The 21391-nt window shown below is 37.2% G+C and overlaps 1 protein-coding gene across 1 annotated transcript in view; it reads left to right on the forward strand.

Annotated features, from left to right (window-relative positions):
* Positions 1-897: 897 nt before the first annotated feature.
* Positions 898-21391, forward strand: part of GK5 (glycerol kinase 5 (putative)) — a 22805-nt gene continuing 2311 nt past the window's right edge. Inside the window, exons 1-13 of the mRNA XM_010073896.1 lie at positions 898-993; positions 4010-4085; positions 4503-4596; positions 5572-5703; positions 7244-7319; positions 8016-8077; positions 8166-8239; positions 8576-8636; positions 9449-9575; positions 12762-12866; positions 15404-15489; positions 19492-19595; positions 20911-20970. Of these exons, the coding sequence (XP_010072198.1) occupies positions 4024-4085; positions 4503-4596; positions 5572-5703; positions 7244-7319; positions 8016-8077; positions 8166-8239; positions 8576-8636; positions 9449-9575; positions 12762-12866; positions 15404-15489; positions 19492-19595; positions 20911-20970 (1043 nt within the window). The 5' untranslated portion in view covers positions 898-993; positions 4010-4023. The remainder of the gene's footprint in view (positions 994-4009; positions 4086-4502; positions 4597-5571; positions 5704-7243; positions 7320-8015; positions 8078-8165; positions 8240-8575; positions 8637-9448; positions 9576-12761; positions 12867-15403; positions 15490-19491; positions 19596-20910; positions 20971-21391) is intronic.

Below are 21391 nucleotides of genomic sequence, written 5' to 3' on the forward strand. Positions count from 1 at the left end.
TCGCCCAATTTGGCTTTTCCCAGTGGGGGCCGGGGCATCCCGGGCTGGGCGGGGACGGCTTCCCCAGGGCCTTCGGAGCAGCCTGGGTGAAACGGAACCGCAGCCCGGCCGGGGCCCGCGGGGGCCGTTGCGCTCGCCCGTCACCTGAGCGCTTGCTCCTGCCCGCTTCTCCCGGTTTCCTTCGGTCGCTTGTCGGCTGATCCCTCTCCACACAAAACAGCTTTTGTTAGTGGGTCATGGCTGAGGCTTGTGTGGGGCTCGCGTTCACAGCGTCCCGCTGTGCAACAGCGCTCTGCCAAAGTGTGAACTTGGGAACGGGAGTTTCAGGCTGGTTTTGATTTACACAGCTCGTGGTTTTGGGAGCAAGGATCATCTCTGGAATTAACTTCTTTTTTGTTGTTAGCTGTTGTGGTGAAAGGATTGCAGTGAGGGGAAGTATAAGAAATCCAATGGATTTTCGGAGAGGGAAGGGATGTTCTCAGTGGGGCTGACCCTACCTCTCCCTAGAAGCCCACCTTCGGGTGCTCCTTGGCCTGCTGCGCTGCGCGGATAGTGAACTGCGCAGAGGCACCAATGTCCACGTTCAACAGCTGAGCCAAAAGCTCCCTGAGAAACCTGGTTTCTGGTTTGGAGCCCCGTAAGGGTATTACCCACTCCCCAGTTCCTGAGGGTTTGGGAATCTTTATTCTCGCTGAACTGAGGAAGTCTTTTAGAGATCACATACCCGCATTCAACCATGTTTTAAAGGTGACAAACGCTGTTGTTTCTTCTTCTGTAGTAGATTCAGAAAATTAAGAACAACAAGAATCAAAGCCAAACGTATTTGCACAAACTTTCACGAGAATGCTGATGTCTGTGAACTAGGGATTGTAACAATGCTGCGTGTCTTTCATGAACAGGTGGAATCGCTTTATCCCCGTCCTGGCTGGGTTGAATTAGATCCTGAAGTGCTGTGGAGTCAGTTTGTTGGTGTAATAAAAGAGGCTGTACAAGGTAATGGTTTATAAAGTTGTAGAAGTTAAGTAATTATTTATCAAAATTAGTAGTTAGCTAATTAGTTAGTAGGGTTATTTTTAAGAAGTACTGAAAATTCATCACTGAGCATAGCTCTACAGAATGCTTTAAGGCCCACTCGGTCATTATGTAAAAGGGGACACTTCAACTACTTTTTTCTTTTAGTGGGGCCAGATTAGGATTGAAGTAGAACCAGAAGCACTGTGCATACTTGATTTGCATGTGCACAAAGTGATAGTGCCTTGTTGCTCCATTATTTTGTGTATGTATCCCTCCCCAGTGTCTGTCTTCCTTCCTCTGGATGCATCTGTGTACAAACAGAGAGCAGGCTTGTTTCCTGCTCTGATTCCCCACTGTTCTACTGCCTCTTTGTGCATGCGGATGAGTATACAAGAGAAGCAGGATGCTGCATAGTTGTGCTTGCTCAGTTACAACCTGGTATTCCCGCTTTTCCCATCCAAGCTACAAACAGTTCTCACTGTCAGATTTTTGTATTATTGCTCTTTTCTTTTTGTACTTTAGCTTAAAATTTCCTAGTACTCCACACACTAAACACACACAACTCCCTTTTCTGCCAAACTTCTGATATTTTTTCCTCCCTCTTTTTCTGGATGCTGTTCTAACTGTGCACTTACTTTCTACAACTCCCAGAGATTTCCTATTATACCGGTGTTCTGTGATCCAGCTTGGATTCCCTGTGCCACGCTGATGCTGTGAACCAGTAGTCTGCATCCCAGCTTGCTTTCTCGCAGTGCCCGAGCCTCCTTGTCATGTGTGTGCACATCGTACTCTCTCATTCAGTGCCTGGTTCCTCCTCTTCAGCCCCTCTTGCAGTTTGGTTTCCAAGCGTTGCTCCACTTCCAAGCCTGGCTCAAGGCAAAACTTCTCTTGTCCCTTCCTTTGGAAAGCAGCCTAGGGGACAGGGAGTGTAACCATTACCAGGTATAAGCTGCAGCTGATTATTTTGGGTTCTTGTCCTCTTTCTTTAGCTGTGACTGTTCTGTTACGGGAACAGCAATGCCACCTCAACCGCTGAAGACCTTACTAGCTTCTTCCACTCCCATTCTGTGGGGCAAATCAGGAAGCAAAATTTTTCCGCCACTTTTAAAAGGGGAAGCTTTTCTTGTGGCCAAGCTGTGCGCACTGTTGGCAAATCATTTCTAAGTGATTGTGTAATGTACTGAGCATAAGCCCACGCTGCTGTAAGAAGAAGCAGTCCCACCCTCCTTTTTACAGGGCTGCTACAAGTCCAGGGTGGTTTCGTGAGTCAAATCACTGTGTGGTTGTTCACGGCAGCAGAGCCTCATGAATATTTGTGCCAGTGCAACAGAGGGTGTGGTGCCAGAGGCAGGACTGACTGTCTAGAAGCAGAAAGAAGGCTTAGGAACACTTCTGTTTTCAGGGCTTGTGGAGCTAAAACATGATTCTGTGCACGGGTGGATGAGCCGATGTAGTTCAGTACTACCTAAAGGTGAAAACTGCTTCTGCCTGCATGGTCTCACCCCTCTCACTCTGGTACTGGTTCAGCCTTTCCAGGACACAGCCTTAGCTGGAAAGTATCCCATGTTTGTCTTCTGTTTTGTTTTTCTCTGTATTGGAAGTTATCTCTACTTACATAGGGCTCTAGAGGGCAGGCTAGCTGACGCAGGGAAGGTGGTGGGAGCATGCAGGTTGTGGACTGGGAGGAGTACAGAGGGTCACTCCCATCCTCAGTGAGCTGGTGTGTACTAGGATTGGTGTGGCTTTGTCTTCAGTTCAGACGCAGCTGCTACTGAAAAACAAACCCTGCTGTTCTCAAGCCACCCACTCCCACAATCCCACTACCAGCAGCATTTCTGCAGGCGGTTGGAGCAGGTAGCCCTGCATGGAGGCAAGGACCGGTGTGAGGAAAGGTGCAGAAGCACATATGGAGTTTGGCAGAGCAAACCATGTCCTTTCTCCCCTGTAACTGTCACTCAGAGGCTGTGAGTTGTAGAGTCTGCGGTAGATGCTTACGCAGATGAGTAACTTTGCACATGAAAGCTAACATACGAATGTGTATAAGAAGTATCTACTTAACCTGTGATTTGTTCAAGTAGTGGGATTGAGAGCCCTTCAGAGTAGCAGTACTTTGACAGAATAGGTAGTCTGTCATTGAAGAGGGATTTCGTAATGTATATTTTTTCCACATAATTTTGCTTTTGGAAGTATGCGTGGAGGTACTTGGCAAACTGAGCAGAGCCGCTTTGAAAAATAGCTGTGGGCGTATTTAATTATTTACAGTTACATCTATTAGAAAAAATGTCCTGTAACAGTAATTTGAAGGTAAGGTTTAACAGCAAAATTGGTGTATACCCAAATAAATGGTTTTATACTTCTGAATTTGAAGTATACTTTGTATTCAGTGATAACGTGGTTTAGGCAAGTTTGTTCTTATGAACTTTGAAAGATTGCTGAAGGAGTATAATATTTAAGGTGAGACATGTCATTATCAAAGTGATGTAAAAAATCATGGCACATTGACATTAATCTCTTTACTGCCTGCAGAATCAGTCTAGTTTTCTTTATGGAATTTTTTTCCACAAGTTTGTGAAAGTACTTCTTCTGTTTGTGCTTTCATTCACAGTCATCCATGTGAAATGCACATTTTAATTGATTTTACAGGCATATGTAACCTGCCTGCCTGTCTCTGGAATTGTTCAAGTAAAGTGTCAATAGGCCTGAAGGTGGAAAGGGTCAGTGCTTAGGTAAAATACATAGATTTACCTGCTTTGGAATCAGTTGCCTGACTTAAGAGTTCTCCTAATATTTCACTGTTCTAGCCACTTAAATTGACTGGTCTGTGGAGGTTTATATTCTCTTAAATTATTAATTTCCTAAGTATTCCATAGGTTTTATAGTTGCATAGTCTTGTGTTGTATATGCACGTTGAAATAGTTTATGTTGGAAAACTTGTATTTTTGTTTGTTTCTTCAAATAAATGCTTTTTCTTGTGTGGTTTGTTTTTATTTTTTAGCTGCGGGACTTCACATGAGGCAGATTGCTGCTCTTGGCATCTCAACACAGAGAGCAACTTTCATTACATGGCACAAGTATGTATATTGTGTGTTGTTTAAAATAAATTTGTATTCATAGAAGCAGTCTGCAGAAGTCTTGAGCTCAGTTGAGTCACACCCTGAAAGCAACAAATCTGTCACTTGGTCTTCTGTGTTGGCACAGCCACACCTTACAGCAGTTCAGAACAGCTTGTAAGAGTATGTCCTTTTTGTTCTGTTCTTAGTACTTTGGTACAGATGAATACATACATATTTTTTACTTCTGTTGAGAAGCCTCACACTCAGTTCGTGTGCCTATTACTGATTCCTCAAATCCACCAGGAGGATATGCGCTTATTTTAGGAATTGCCCTAGTGTTAAGTGTCCTGACTGTAAATGGTGAATGATGTTGAATTTTCGGGGCAGTATATGTTCTGTAGTTTTAAATGGGAGTGTTCAAATACTGTTTTTCAGGAGGACAGGGAAACCTTTTCATAATTTCATAAGTTGGCAAGACTTAAGAAGTGCTGAACTTGTGAATTCCTGGAATAAATCCCTTCTGCTGAAGGTAAAACTGTGCTAAACTAGATACTGCTTGGACATATTATAACTGTTTCATTTTTATGAAGAGCAAGGACAATATATGAAATACTGCAAGTGTCCTGTTAACATGGTAGCATGATGTGCTCTGGCCTAAAAACACTTAACTGAGCAAGATTAGCATAGACGATAGTACCAAGAAAAAATGCAACACCGCTAGCTTGAAGGTAATTAATTATGCGAAAAGCTATCTGTAGGTCTAGCGTACATATTGTTACTTTTTAGTCTCTTTGTTGTGTTAAAATGTTGCATATTAACACTGCTACAGCGTAATTTTTGGATGTGGGTAGTTCTTGGTTGGCAGTGTCTTGGGTTTTTTGTTTGGGTTTAGGGGGTTTTTTATGTACTTTTTGCTCAGATTATCTATAGAAGGTACATCTAATGCTGCTCATGGCTTGTGCTTCATACCTTTCAGAAAAGAAACATTTGCTCTAAGTGGAAAAACTAAAGTTATTTTTCCTGTAAGTGGTAAACTAGCTAGCACACTCACAGTAAGAAGTTAAATTCCTGGTTTTGCCACTGATTTCTTTTGTGAATGAAAACTTGATTAATGATTAAATTTTGGTTAATCTATAAAAACATGTTTGAGCCTGTCTGCTGTAGAACTTCCACTAGAATAACAGTATGTAACGCTGTCACCCACGTCATGCATTGTGCTTGTATAAGTGACAGCAGTCTGTCAGTGTGCCAGCAGAAGGCAGTAAAACAGGCGTGCTTAGTGCAGCTGCTCTTTCCTGTGGTATTTGTTGTGGGAAGGCTATCTGTTGAAATCCTGTGTAAGGATTCTTGAACAGATTTTTAGCTTTCTGAATCTAATCTCATGTCAGCAGCTTTCATCTGTGTTGTCGTCTTTTAAAGATAGTTTATTAAAGATAAAGGTAATTGATCAGAAACCTTTAAAATGAGATGTTAAAAAACAAGTAACTGTTTTCTTTTGAAACAGGTAATCCATGTTATTTTTACAGTGCTTCATTTCTTCACTGGGAATGATCGATATTTGGCACCAAGTTTTCTTACTTTTTCAACACAACACACTTCTATGAAGTTGTCTTGGGTTTTTAAAAACATACATGAGGTAAGCTGGAAAGGGAAAAATAATAGCTTTCTTAAGTCATAATAATGGCTAGTGGCTTAGGTTGGTTGTAATATCTTCAGTTTTGTCTTGCTTCTTCTTTTCCTCAGAAGAACCAGAATGAAAGAATTTTATCTGTGTAAATGTTCAAAGCCTGTCTACCTAAATATCTACTCACGTTCATACAACTTTTTCCTGTGATTCTGGAAGTGTGTAGTAGTAAAATTTCTCTTCATGCATAAATAACATAATCTAATCACCTTATTTCACTTCATATAATTACACAGTTAGTAATTGTGCTTTGTTGTAAAGTTGTTTACATTCTAGTTTTGCATGACAATTGTATTTATTTTCAACTGGCACTCATCTTTCTACTGTGCGTTATTCTGGTGTTTACAGTTTCACAAATAATATCATACTGTACAATCAAACACTGCAGTTTATTTTGCATTTTGTTATAGTGTAAATTGGAAAATAAACGTAAAATAAATTGTGCTGGAATAACGTAATGGACTAATGAGCACTGAGCTATTTGTTGCTGTATTCTTTGCTCTAATCCTTACCATTTTCCTTGTTTCTTCTTGTTTATAACTTTAATCTTATTTTATATGTTAATTTAAAAAGTATTTTTGAAAGAAATGGTTATCATCCATTTAAAGAAACCCTGAAATCTTTTGAGTTTTTGCTGGTATTTTATGTCACAAAACTAACTTTTGAGAAGGTCAAATATAATTTTTTTACGGGCATGTTTTGGTTGGACCTGTTGAACATATGCAGTGTGAATTTAGGGGATTGTAAAATTGAAGGTTATGCAGCTGCTGAGTTTTTAGTGTGAGATGAATGTTCTCCCCCATTTTGTCAGGTACTGATACTTAAAATAGGTGACTATCAAACCAAGAAACTCAAAAATTCATGGCTCTTAATTATAGAGAATAATGTATTCACTCACGTTTTAAGTGAATTAGTTTGTGTGTTCTTTTTCTGAATTCTGTAGTTGTACACAGTATCAGTTAGTAGAAATTAAATGAAACCTGAATTTCCCATTTTAAAGGGGAAGTAATCCCAAGGAAAATAACATTTTGAACTCTTCACAGACATCATAAACCGGAAAACAATGGCTCTGCCTTTACTGTTCTCAAGCACATATTTTAAAATACACTTATTTCTTTTATTTCCGTATTTTTTTTATTTAAGTGCAGTATGCTGGCCTTTGTTTTCTTTCTTCACCACTGTTATAATTGTGACTATGAAGTTTCCCTTCTTAAGGCTCTGATGCCACTGCAGTAGGAGGTCAATTGCTTTTCTTTCCTTAGCAGGAACTATAAGAAACTTATGCTCCTAACCAAGAATAAGCACAAAGTGTAGGATAATGTTACTTAGATAGCTGTCTCGCCCTTTTGAAAGGAAATACTGGCAATCAGAGAGTTACTTTCTGGGGACATTATCACTAACCATGAAAAAAATGGAGAAAAGGAATCAGGAAATATGTTCCTCTGTTGTACCCAGTTGCAAATACTTTTTTTGTATGTGTGTTTGTTCCCAGGCTGAAGAAGCTGCCAGAAAAAATAACTGCTGCTTTGGAACAGTTGACACATGGTTACTGTATAGATTGACTAAAGGTAAATGTTAGTTTCTGTTAAATATTAGGAAGACATACTGGAATGTAAGTAATTATGTTAATGGCTGTCATTGATATATCCTAGAATTCAAATGCTTTTAAAATAATTTGTGCTTTTTTTAGAATTGATGAATATTGTAATATATTTACTGTTTAAAAAAAAAAAAAAAACCTTCTGAATTAATTATTCTTTGGGCCTGCCTGGAAAGGTAGTCAGAAAGGGAAATAGTTATTCAGGGTAATCAACCTTTTAAGCATTTAATATTTAAAAAGCACTACCAGAACTAATTGGCCTTGATTTGAAGAAAAGTACCTGTGAAAGCAAAAGAATGAAGAATTGTTACAAATGTGGAAGAATTACAGGTTTCTGTCCCGAGGGCTAATGCCTGAGCAATTGGATAGATTATGATAGACAGTGATGCAGTCAGTGTTGTACATGTTGTCAAAAGCACTGGCTCTCTTCTAGCCAAATCTGTGAGGGTGCAATAAGGTAATTAATATTTACACATTGTAGTGAGTGGCAGGTAAAGTGTGTGTGCTCATTGTATCACTATGACTTTGCCTATAGATATTCAGTTTATATTTCATGGGAGCCACTGAGATGATTTAAGAAAAAGTATGTTTAAAATGACTCTTAAATAGATTATCTAAAATCTTTGTTGGTTTGTTTTCTGTTTGTTTTTTTCTTTTAATGTAGGTGCTGTGTATGCTACAGATTACTCAAATGCCAGTGCTACAGGTGTTTTTGAACCCTTTACGGTATGTGCTCTTCTGAAGAAATGCTGTTGCTATTTGTTGTGCTTCTGAGAGAGTTGCTGACATTTTTACTTTTTCCATATTATTTCAGAAATGTTGGAACCCCACTTTGTCTAATTTACTTTCCATTCCAATGTCTATTTATCCTCCAGTGAAAGACACAAGGTAACTATGAAGCTGTATTCAAAAGAATATGATACCTGTTAAATTAATTGTCTTTAGAAAATACTACATAATCTGCACAGGCCAAGTAATATATAAATACACCCCAAAAGATTAAATTATTTTTATATGCAGTTTTACTTCTTAACACTACATCAAAAACTTTATTTTTACTGTCAGGTTTTCTTGAAGTGGTATTTTTAATGCTTTCTTTAAAATAAATTGGTAGCATTACCTTTCACATGTGATGCAGACCTGGGCCTTATATATCTAGATTTCATTTTAACAAAAAAAGGTCAATTTAGTGTTGTGATGTTTCTCCATAATGTTTGTTTCGAGCTTCAACTTCGGATCAGCTGACTCTGAAATATTTGGGGTACCTATTCCAATAATGGCAGTGGTGAGTGAAATTGCTTTCTTACTTAAATACGTATATTTGCACCTATATTCTTTTTACCTAGCTTTGATTTAATACTTGCTTGTTTAGTAAATATTCTCTGTTCCTTCTTTATGACTTAATAAATGGAGAATAACAAGTTCTTGTCTCAGTAACTAGGATTTGGATAAGGAAAACCAATTACTTTTTTTAAGTGATGACTTGCAGGAAAATCTGCTTGAATTGAGCTAAATGGAAAAAATGTCATCTAGCTAACATGAATTTCTCCTGCTGCTTTTAAAGAACTGTAGACTTATTTATCTGTAAATTGTCTGTTTCACCAAGGCACATATACATTTAATAACCATCATTGTTGAAAAGCAATGGAATGAACATGGAATAATTTGGTACAGGAGCAGTGGAAAAGCAAGGTGAAACCTCAAAGCTTCAACTTTCTGTTTGGAGGAATTCAAGCCAAGCTATGCTGTTCTGCTCCCTGTGACTGCAAATGCCCCATTTATCCTTGTCAAATACTAAACCATAACATATTTATTTTGTTTCCATAACATATTTTCCAGTGTTGCAAGCAATATTACAGATGTTCACATTGTGTCCAAACCTGGTGTAATTTGATTCTAGTGTTAAATCTGACTGTTGGAATGGCCTGCAAATACTTCAGAAATTGTATGGGAGTCCTCTCTCAGTGCTCAATTTATTTCTCAATGATACTTGTATTCAGAACTCTGAAGTGTTTCCAGTGATATTTTAAAATCCACCAGTACTGTAGGTTGGTAGTTGGTACCTAACTTGCCGCATTATTTTTGTTGGTACGGCAGGTAGCTGACCAGCAGTCAGCCATGTTTGGAGAATGCTGTTTTCACCCAGGAGATGTTAAACTGACGATGGGAACAGGTGGTTTCTGGAATGTGAATACTGGAGAGCGCCTCTTTGCATCATGGAATGGTAAGCTACTGAAATTTTAGTTATAGAGTATTTCATGTTACTTGACAGCTGTTAATGAGGAGGGTACAAAAAGGGACAGAACAGGGCTATGCTTTCTGTCTTTAGCTGTAAAAAAACACCTTGAAAGTGTTTTCAGAACAGAAGACCGGAAATTTTTAATTAGAAATGTAGATCTTGGTTATCTTGAAATATGCTTTTCAAGAAGAGAATTTAAGTAACATCACTAATAATTATGTCTGCTACCTGCAGCCCTCCTGTTTTTTTGTTTCTTTTCTTGTTTTTTTTTCTTTCTTCACCTGTTCTTCTTGATAGCAGTATTATACAGTACAGCAATGGAGGAAAAGGGTATTGGTCCTCTGGCTTCTCCCATCAAGATGTTCCAGTGGATTGCTGCAAGTTCCTCCTCTTGAGCCCTTATGCTTTGAAGTACCTGCAGTGAGATAATACGGAATTAGCAGTTACTATTTTTCTTTTAAAATACTAGAAATGGGCTCCCCAATGTGTTTCTAGTGTTAAAAACTTTGTTGTTCTGAACATCTGTCGTCTGTCAAGCTTGTTAGTTTGTCATAGATGGTGATTTGTCAAGAGAGCAATAGACAATACTGAAGTAACTTTTCCTGCACAGTCTCTCACTGTCTGTCATATTTTTAAACAGTTACTAATTTCAGGAAGCCTACAATTTAAAATGGGAGGAGGGGACAGCAGCGTGCTAAGGAGACTTTTACCAGCTAAAGTCTGGAATGACCTTGGCAAATACAGGAGATGTATCAGAACTGAGTAGCACAGACATTGAATTCCCTATGTATGCAAATGCTTTTTAGGCTAATTAATTATGTCATAATGATGATACTTAAGAAATCAGATGTATATAGTCTGTGGAAATGTAATAGTAAAAGCATGCTGTATGGTTTTTCCGTTTTGGTCTTTTTTTAAGAAAACATTTGGCTGTTATGATCTGATGGGAGTTGAAATCTTTAAGGCAGTGCTGTAAAGCTTTTACTGCTTTCAGCTGTTATTTATGTTAAATTATTTTCCCTACGTTCTTTGGCTGTCACGTGGTATGGTTAGTAGGACAAGCTAGGTACCTGACTTTATCAGTGCCCTGAGTGTGAAATGTAACGTGTTCAATCTTTAAAGTTGACATATGTATTTAAAACTGCAAGATGAATCCCTACAGCATCCTTGTGCAAGCTACTCATTAGCTGCTGTTCTAGTTTCTGATTTACATTTAGTTGCTATATATGACAGTTTAAAAAAATAAAATAGTTCCTTGAACAGTGCTTCTCACAATTCAACGATGGAAGCATGTTGTGTAGATTAAAGTCTACCTCGCCGGCAGTCCGATAGTTTTTTACTAACTGTGGTCATGCCAAGTGTCATGTTGATCCATTCCCTGTAAGTAGATTATCTTGCTCTAACTAGAGGTTCTGGTGTGAGCATCTTTAGGGAGGCCACCTGATGCACTTGTCTGTCCCTAATGAGCTGTCCTTCTCCAGGACTGTTGGCTCAATGAATTGTTTGGTCTTGCTGCTTTGCAGCTTCACATTTCATAGAAAATAAAGATTGTAAAGGAGACCTGCACCAATGATCTGGAGATACGTGTATCACTTCCTCCTTTCAAGAGACAAATACAAACTCTTATTTTTAAGTGCTGCTGGTTGTTTTCCCTTGTAAGCACCAGAGTGCCTCCAGAACTAACCCAAGTTTCTACAATTGCAGTATGCCATACTTTTGAACACAGGCAAGCAAACTGGAGATGATTCTATGAGAAACACTTGCATATCAGTAAAGTCACCTTGAGAAAGCAGAGCGTCCCTGGATCCTTCCGATGCTTTTCTGGTGCTGTAGTTACTGAGACTCATTTCCGTTGCTGCATTGCTCATGATCTCCGAGTCCTGAGCAGGGTCCCATGCGCTCTGGCTGCTTTTTTCACTCCAACAGTTGTCGTACTTGGGTTGGGTGAAGTTTTTATTGCAGTGGCCACTGAATCCTTAGGTTCTTAATGAGCGACTTGAAAAACTATTTGTCCAGCTGCAGTGCTGGAGAATATCTGCTGTTCTGCTGGATAATGAAGTCTTTTTGCCTTAGCGTTAAAAGCAGTACTCTGTGGGACTTCTGTTGTATGTTCTTACTAATACAGATATCAAACTAGAAGGTCTTTGTGTTCACACTGACTGTTTTAAGTATTATGTCTCTCTTTTCTTTGTTAAGCTTTCAACATATTTGGGGGGGGCAAAGGGTAGAAAAATCATCAGGTTTATCCTTGTTGTCATCTGTTTACTTCTAATGTAATAGTACCTTCAACCAGACAGCTCTTTGAAAGGTGCTGTACTGTGTTTTAAAATAAACTGTTTGGCCTATGTATTTCTGCCTTTCTTCTGAGAGAAAAGGGAAAAAAAAATTCAAAGTCATTGAGTTTTTTTTTAATCACTGCAAAGGCGGAACTATTTAGTGGAAATCATAATCTTTGACAAATTCCATCATGTAAACCATAGAAGTGCTAATTGTTTGTAGTTATAGACAATGTATGTCACTGAATATTTTTAATAAGTTTAGGTGTTTCTTTTATTGTTGATGTTAGGCAAACATACTGGCAAAATGCTATAGCTAACTGGCAGTAGCCTTTGTTGGGGACAAGGATGGGCAAAGTGTGAAATTTGTTTTATTTTTTGCTTTCTATGTGAGGAAACATTGCATATTGAAAAAGGAATTTTTAGTGTTTGTGCTTCCCATCTGACAGTCCAGCCTTTGTATTTTATGTTTGGGGAGGTAAAGTCTGACTTTTTAGAAACTGTTGGGAAAATGAGATGGATTTTAAAAGAAATAGGAAAACACTGATAAATCAAGTATAGACAACCTCTTACTGTTTTAAAAAAAAGTAAGTGCAGATAGCTCTTTAGCTTAGAGGCATTTTTTTAAATTTGATGGTGATTTTTCTCAAGTTAATTTGGTTTAGCAAGCTGTTGTTTGAGTCTCTTGTAATCCCGTCAGTAAATTTTTAAACAATACGTTCAACCTCTATCAGTGGCATTTTTTTAGTGTGAATTCTGCAAGGAATTGACTAAAAAAGCTACTAATTTTTTTTTTTTTTAATCTAGCTTTATTGTGGGGGGGTGCTTATACGTGTTTTTCTGGAAACATTTAATTTAACCAGGTGTTTTATTTTGTTTCATGAAAAATAATTAGGTCTGTATCCACTGATTGGTTGGAAGATTGGGGAAGAAGTTGTTTACTTAACTGAAGGCTGTATGTCAGACATTGGCACTGCAATAAAATGGGCTCAGGATATAAGTAAGTAGTTCTTTAATTTTATAGAGGGTAAAATATATTACTACTTAAGAAACAGTTTTATGGGGTTATGTTACTGGGCTTGGTTTTATTATCCATAATTGAAGAAACTAGCTTGTATGTTTTGGACAGTGGAAAATGCACTGTCTCTTTAGTTCTCTCATTAGCTTTCTCTTGAGCATGGCAAACTTCCTGATACCTTTTTTTTTTTTTTTTTTTAACCTAGTATCCAGACTTGAATAGAAATGGTGTAAAGGAGACCTGTCTAAAGTTAAATATTTGCTGTTTTATGGTATTTAGACTTGAATTTTTATTTGAGAAGCACAGAAATTTGCTAACGATGAAGTCTAGGTGGCATGCTTGTAAATGCAATATTCCATGAACAGTTGCTGTAATGCTTTTGAGAGGTCTCTAGCTGTACCTCTCAAAATTTATAAGAGGGTTGAGTTACATGAAAATAACATGAAGAACTTTATTTTTAAAAATAACTGTTGTGTTTGTTGCTTCACATAGTGCCTTTTGGCTGTGACTATTATGTAATGAAAAGATTTGCATTCCAGTTTAATAAAAGACTGAGAAAAATACTAGCTCTATAGCAGCTGACATTCGAAAGCAGTGGTTGTTCATAGGAAAACCTTTCCGAGTGTTCTAATAAACTATTTACTTGGTTTCCTTAGAAATTTAGTACACCTTTACTAGGATACAGAAAAAGGAATTGGTGTTTCTAACTTTGGGTTATCTGCGAAAGGTTTTCCTGAAGTGTAGCTCACCACAAAATTCCACATTTCTTGAAGTTGTCAATTTCTGGTACATATGTGCATATACATACTCATGTATATGCCCTTAAGGATTAAGTATGACTCAGATTGGTCTTCAGATCTTCATGGTTCAACATTTGATTGAGCCTAGAGAAAAAACAGCCTCTAGTCCTTAGAGGAAATCACTCAAGTCAGTGCACAATTCTGTGCTGCAGATACAAATATCAGTGGCACATATGTAAGCTGACTAAATCAAATTCCATACTTAAAATGGATACTTATCCATATGGAACTTATCCATACTTGAAAAGGATATTATAGGTATATGCAGAGCAATAGGATAAAGGATTTTTATCTACCCAGTAGTGAAATGGGCATGACCTATAGTTGTTACCACAGGTAAAAATTGGGGTAGTTTTAGAGGGAGTTAAAAAAATAGGCATGCTGCTATAAATTGTGTAATAAGCAAGACCTTTATTTTCTGGAAATACGATTGCAGAAAAGCATAATTCAGAAAATTTTATCAGCTTTACAAATAAAGAGAAGGGTAAAACTTTTTCTGTACAGAAGAAATTGGGCAAAAATGCAAGGTAAGGTAATGGCGTTGGTAAGGATAGTGAGGGTCAACATGGATGAAGATGAGACATACAATAGTGGTAAAGGTTTGGAAACAGGAATTTCTGCAGCAAGAAGAACTTTGTTTAATGAGTTTCTTTTACTGGAATCATATAACTTGTAAACATTTTGATCATATCACTTCTAAGCATTTTGATAAAGTAGTATGTGGAATTTCAGGGTGAAGTGAAGCTTACTTAATTGTTTCATTTGTTTCATTTTCTGTCCTGGCATAGAGGTACTATATATAGTTCAGTAATAGAAAATACAAAAAGAAAGAAAAGGTGTGATTCAGGTTTATTAGTCTAGACACAGTAGAATACAGTGCTTTCAAACAAATTTTTGAAGGTTACAAAGGTAAATTGAAACTCCTGGTAAGTTACTAAGGTCAGTTTTTCCAAGATAAATTGAGCCAGATTAATCTAATTTATCTTTGATAGGAGAATTTGCTTATAAGACAAGAAAAAGCAATAGCTTTCATTTGCAGGAGACCTCTAGTCTTCTGTAAAACATGTCATGTGGCCACATAAGGACATTATTAGTGAAAACTACGGAAGGTGGTATTAGTACAAGAATTGCATGTGGGTGAAGAACAAGCTAAAGAGGGATGTCTGTAGAGTCGTGAAAAGAGACATCCAGCCAGAGAGAGAATAAAAGTAGTGTCTATCAAAGAGATGTAATTAGGACCTAGCTTATATATAGTTATATGTCAGTCACTTATAAAAATATTAAGGGTGCTGTTAAAATATCATGGGTATTAAGGACTTTCTCTGTAGTCATTTGGTGCTTGGGCTGACAATAACAACATCTTTGAGGGGAAAAAACACTTGCACATCTAGAGTTTTAGCATACTTAGGGTACCATTGTTAGCATTCTCAATTCTCATGTATGTTTGGAAAGCTAATAACCTCTTACAAGATGTGAAGATTAAAAGGCTGTAGCATAACATATATGAGAGGATCCATTTGAATTTAGTCTTCATCTGAATAAGGTTTTTTTTATATGACTGATGGACATGAAATACAGGAGAAGTGATCATTTCCCATAAAACATGTAGGTCAAGAATATTACAAAAAGAAATAATCTAATTCTAGATTTTTGTCTCTTAGTAATGTATGAAGAAACTGAAGTAAATAATAAAAGCATGTGACTTATGCATCTTTACAGATCTTTTTACCAATGTAGATGAAGCAGAAAAAATGGCACGGAGTATTGTTGATTCTCAAGGCGTTTGTTTTGTTCCAGGTTTTCAGGTAAAACTATTATTAATATAATTGAGAAAATATTTTTAATAGCCCAGTTGAAATTTTAACTTCTATGTGTTTAAATGTAGTAACTTACATCTTATCACAGTATTTGTTCTGTACTACTCAGGTTCTTGTTCTGTGTCCCTCACCACAACGTAGATTGTGTCATATGATCATTGTCATATTAGAATGCTTAAGCAGCACCCTCCATGAGAAAAACCCTACAAAATAGGAAAAGTACTTCCACTTTTAGCAGATGGAGACATGGGGGACAGATAAACTACATTACATGCCCGCAGTAACTCAAGCAGTGCCTGCAGAGACAGAAAACAATCCCATAGGTTTTCTACCTCAGAGCCTTCATCGAGATAATACTTTTAAGCACTGTTCTAAAATAATTCATTTTATTCTGCCTCTTTTCAAGATGCAGGTTGCAATTTGTCAGCGTACTTAAACGCACTTAAATATGAGCAAGATTACAAGTTCTGGTGTTACAAAAAGCAAAGATAGTAATATTTAGACACTTCTTTGATATGCAGATTTTAATAATAATAAAATAATAGGGTTTATGCTTTGTTGCTGAGCCCAATGTATATAGTAAGGAGTTGGTGGCATTTGTTACCCACTTTAGTCCCTTCCATTTCCTGGTAGCTTGCTTTTACCTGCCTCTCTATTTGAAGAACTTCCTGCAATTGCTTGATGCCCTCTGGGTCACAAGCTCTGGATTCTTTCTACTTCCTTTTCGTTTATGCTGGAGACTTACCTACCTCGTGTCTGTACTTACCACCTTTGGTTGATGTTGCCTCTTGAGTTTGATTACAGATGTGAGTTACTGTCCCTGTGCGGAAGCAGCACAAGGGTGATATTGATGCTTCAGTTCAGTCTAGCGTATTAGTCTAGATTGGAATTGATGGGAATTCCAGTTAATACATTACATTAAATGACAAATTGTGATAGCTGGGAAGTTGACATACTGCCTGTTCAGCTACAGAGAAGTTGCTTCTAGTATGGGTTTGACACTTGATAATAACAGTTTGTAATTTGTCACCAGAAAATATGACAGAGCTGCAAGTCAGAGCTCTTAGGCAAACCTTCATACAGAATGAAAATAAACAGGTTTTGCTAACGTAGCCATTGCTAGCTTAGAGACTGTGCAGAGCCCCAAAACTTTTCCATCCTAGTTATACCACTTTCCCCATCAGCATGAGGTAATCTGACTAAAAGCACACTTTCAGCAGCATAGCTGTTTCTGCATTGTGAGTTTGTCAACATGAAAATATCCATGTCTCCACAAACCTTTTTTTTTTTTTTCCTAATCAGTGTTGGTGTCCAGGAGAAACTGTGGTGTATAGCCCTGGTCTCCAAGTTGTCATTTGGAATGTTAGCTGTACTGGACAGATGGACCAGGGAAGATGAAGGCAAAGCTGTTGCTCTGCTGTGGGGGTTGAGTAATGTCTGCCATTGTCTGGGTCTTTGATGTATAGACAGCTGATGTTTGAACCTCTCAGGTGTTCAGAACTTACTGTCTTAGTCAAACAAAAGCCATTAAGATGAAGACAGTATTTCTTTTTTCTCCTCAAAAATCACTACCTTCTCTTTTCTCTTAGAAATCTTAGATAGTAATTTGTTAGTTTGAATACATACATTTTAGGGCTACATGGAATGTTTTTGACAGGTCATCTCTCTGTGTGAATCTAAGAGTTCTTTTTCTTATTTTATTTTTTCATTCCCAGGACTACTGTTTTTTCTAAAAAAACTTAACATCTTTAATCTTACCTTTGTGTAAGTCCTGTATGTTAATGGAACAAGGCAAAGAAAAATTTCATTTCTTCTGCAGGTAGCCCAGCTACCTTCTCTCAAACAGACAACCTAATTATTATATTTATTTTTAGGGGTATAAAGCTTGATTATGCTGAGATGCTTCCGTTTAACATTTACTGTGAGTAATTGTGCTGTGAGTGAGCAAATGTTGAGCCATGCCAAATTTCAATATTTGCAGACAGGAATCCTGAGGTAGACAAATGTTAGTCTGATTTTTTTTTAAAACCTTTAATTCTATTAATATTCAAGTTCTAGAGATGTTGGTAAAGCCTTTTTTTTTTGTTTGGTTGGTTTTTGTTTTGCTTTGCGGGTTTGTCTCCACTTGCTTTCTTGACACTGTCTCCAGAAGGAACCCCAGCTAGCTTCTTGGTAAACATTGATTCAGTCTATTTTTCCCTAATTCTAATATTCCCAGTCCAAATTTAGAAGCTGTATTTAGAAAACTGAATAGATTCCTCTTTAACTGTGACATCTAGTTACCACTAATAGTATCCACCAACATGAACTACTTTGCCTTTTAAAAGCCCTGCTTATTTCAGAGACACATGCTTAGCTAGTAGACTCACAGTAATAGAATCTGTATCTATTTAGAAACTGAGGGATAAATGGTATGAAAGGGGATATGAACAAAGTTGAACTCTTCTGGGACTGTAACGTGTCTGCTTAGCTTCACTGGCTCGATGCTGACACAAATTGGTTGTATGGTAATGTTTCTTAGGCCTCAAAATTACAGTGGTTCGGGAGGGTTCTTAGGAAGCCCATATTTTCATTTCCTACATAGTAAAATGTTTCTCTGCTCGTCCATATTAAGGCGATAAGAACCAAGTTTCTTACTGGATTCTACTGCTGTGATTCAGCGCACTGAGAGGAGCATCATTGTGAAAGTGTATTTGAAATTGAGTGAATATGTGTATTCATAATTTCTCTTCTTACTCATTCTTCTAGAAACAGGGGTTTCCAGGGTTAACTTGCTGTGGTTAGTAGTAGCAGCAAAAGTTAGGAAGGACTAACTAAAACGACTATCTATAACTAAAAGGACTCTTCATTGTGATGTATGCATATATATGCACTGCTACTTTTTTCTTTTTTTTAATGATTGATTTTTTTCAAGATACCATTATGTAGAATATGAGTCTATGCTTTTTAGTTTATTATCTTGTATATGAAAATCTGTAAACTTGGAAGCCATGGATCTTTATTATGCTACTGGGCTGGATAAGTGGTTCTGTTCTTAGATGGGAAGGGTACTTGTACATGGGGAAAAAAAAGAATATTTTACTGTAATGCAGAAGTTTTTTCTATTTAGGAACTTTCGCAAAATGCCAGTTTTCCTTTTGGCTGTATGTACCTATCCATATGTATTACTACTTTTTCAACATGTATTAGCATTTTCTTAGTTTACTTTATGTGTGTATATATTTTATAAGCATGAAATTCAGACTTCTGATAAGTTCTGTCATAATTGATATTTAGTACAATACAAATGGAAAGGATTGTTTCAATTTAAAAATTACTGTCTACAGTGAAAATAAGATTTAACATTGTCACAAACCAGATATGGAACAGCAAGCTAAGATTTTGTGATAAAGTTCATCAGAGGAGTGGAGCGGTAGCGAGGAGATTCATCGATCGATCCTCCAGTTCTCCTGAAAAAGAAAAGACAACTTAGTGACCATCAGAATTTTTGTTGGTCTCTGTTTATCAGTGTCACTGAAAACAGGTTGTAGTATAAACTAATAAAAAGTATTACCATCGTTTTCAGTGTAACTTTAAAAAGTCAGTTCACCTTTCATTCAGCAGTTCAGGAGTGTTTAAAACAAAAAACAAAAAGTGTGTGTGTGTGTGTGAAATCTTGCTAGTGAACAGCAGTATCAGTGTGCCCTGTCCTGGACACTTAGAGTGTACACTATATGTATTTTTAAGAGAAGTCATACACGTTAGTGTTATTTAGTATGTCAGATTTGGAAGAAGTCACTTATACTTCTTTTCCTGTTGAAAGAAGCTGTTTAAACTGTTCACTGAGTTAGCTAAAATAATACTATATACCTCTTACGTATTGTTTTCAATTTTCTCCTTTCACTATGCTGCCTGTAATTGTCGTAAGTTATTTTTTTCTTACTATTTGACTGCTTTCTCAGAAGCCTACAAATACAATTTGCTGAACTCATGGTGAAATCTTTTCTGCAGGTTTCTATGAATGACCCATGTTTGTCTGCCTCTTTCATGGGGCTGAAACCTTCCACTACCAGAAACCATCTTGTACGAGCTATATTGGAATCTGTAGCTTTCAGGTACTGCTTACTTAATAATTTTGCTTATATTTTCTTATGTTTGCATTTATTTTGATCAGCAGTGTTAAATGGATAGGTGGACTTAACCCAATTTGTAAAATATAAACTGTGGTAGTCCATTACTGTTACATTGAAAAGGAGGTTTAGCTGCTTTCCTTTTTTCTTTAACGCTTTACAAATAAACTTGTGTATGTTTATTTGTTCAGAGTTTTTGTTATTGAGTAACTGCACAGGGATTCCTAAACTACATTGTCTTCTGCATGTTCTAAAAATGTTTTCATAAAGCTTGTCCTTACTCTCCTGACAGTGTTTTGTCAGAACCTGTAGCCCACTCCAGCCATGTTTAAACTATCCCTGAAGCTGGAAGTTTTATATTAGCTCTCTGGCTAAAGTTTGAATTTTTAGTAGTAGGCATCTTAAACATCTTTAAAGATGTGAATGAACAACTTCCAGATCTAACTGTCGAGGTTAAAGATATTACTGCTAGTCACTGACAATACCACATCAGTAGCTCACTGTGGAACAGATCGGTTCTGCCTTGCAACTCAGGCAGTATGCTTTGCACTGAAGTTGACTGTGGTTTGAGCCTGGCTCACACTACACTGTGGCCAGTTAGGGAACACTCATAGGATTCCTTCCATCTAGTCACCAGCTCTGCTTTGGGCATAACAACCTCCTGCAAAGAGGCAAAAAGGGTATCTTAAGGAAGGTAACGTTCTGAATTGCTGCAACTGTTTCTAATGCTTTTTTTTCTGCACTGTAAGAGGAATGCAAGATGCAGTAATTCCTGAACTGAAGCATGGGTCTCTTGAAGACAGGGATGTTGAGAATCTCATCTCATTCGAATACCTAACTAGAAAAGGGTGGAGATCCTTTGTGTTTAGATTTTTTCCCATGAAATGAAATGGTTGCTGAACAAGTCAAACATACAGCCTTCAGATGTTCCCTTTAAAGAACAGCTGGATAAACTGATTAACACTGTCAGCCTGCTTTTGTCACTGTAACCCACTCGTTACATCAACAATTGCATCTTGTCTGTAGGAACCTATCACCCATTTCGGGTGGGGAAAAATGTACTTTCTACAGTGAGCAGCTGTAGACTGGGCCAAGATTTAACCATACTTGTGCCTTCAAAATGATGTAACAAAGACCCGTTTCAGTCTTTCCCCCCCCCCTTTTTTTTTAAATTCATACATCCTGGAAACTTGTTAGCTTTTGCAGCAGTTCTGACACAACTGAGGCATATGACTATGTAGACACTGGGAACACTTTATGGAATATATAATGTTTAATTCAACTAAATATTTTTTTAAAGAAACAAACAGCTTTATGATATCATTGTGAAGAAGGTACGCATTCCTTTTCAAACTATTCGGTAAGTTCCATGTAACTTTTAAATTGGATATATGGGAGTTTGATTTTAAATAGCCATGAACTTTATTAAGCATTTTATCTTACTGTAAAAATTCTGCAGCTGAGAAATAGATGATTACTAAGTCAAATGTTAATGTAACTTAAGTGGCAGTAGAGCCTACCCACAGAAGGGTTGGTTCTTAATTAGACTGTTGGCACTGGTGATTGTCAGTAGGTGAGTAATGAATTACTCTAATTATTTTTTTTTTTAATGAGGCAAATTCATATTTTCAGATAGCACTGGAGTGCATATAGTAATGCCTACCACAAAGGTCATTCTGTGCTTTATTAACATTCTTTCTAACTATGATTTTTTTGTGCTGGCTCTGTCACGGACTGAATATTTTTGGAAGATGTTAGTTAAAAGTGGATCTATTTGTGAG

Source organism: Pterocles gutturalis, unplaced genomic scaffold, assembly GCF_000699245.1.
Source record: "Pterocles gutturalis isolate BGI_N339 unplaced genomic scaffold, ASM69924v1 scaffold48377, whole genome shotgun sequence".
In the NCBI taxonomy this organism is placed as follows: Eukaryota; Metazoa; Chordata; class Aves; order Pterocliformes; family Pteroclidae; genus Pterocles; species Pterocles gutturalis.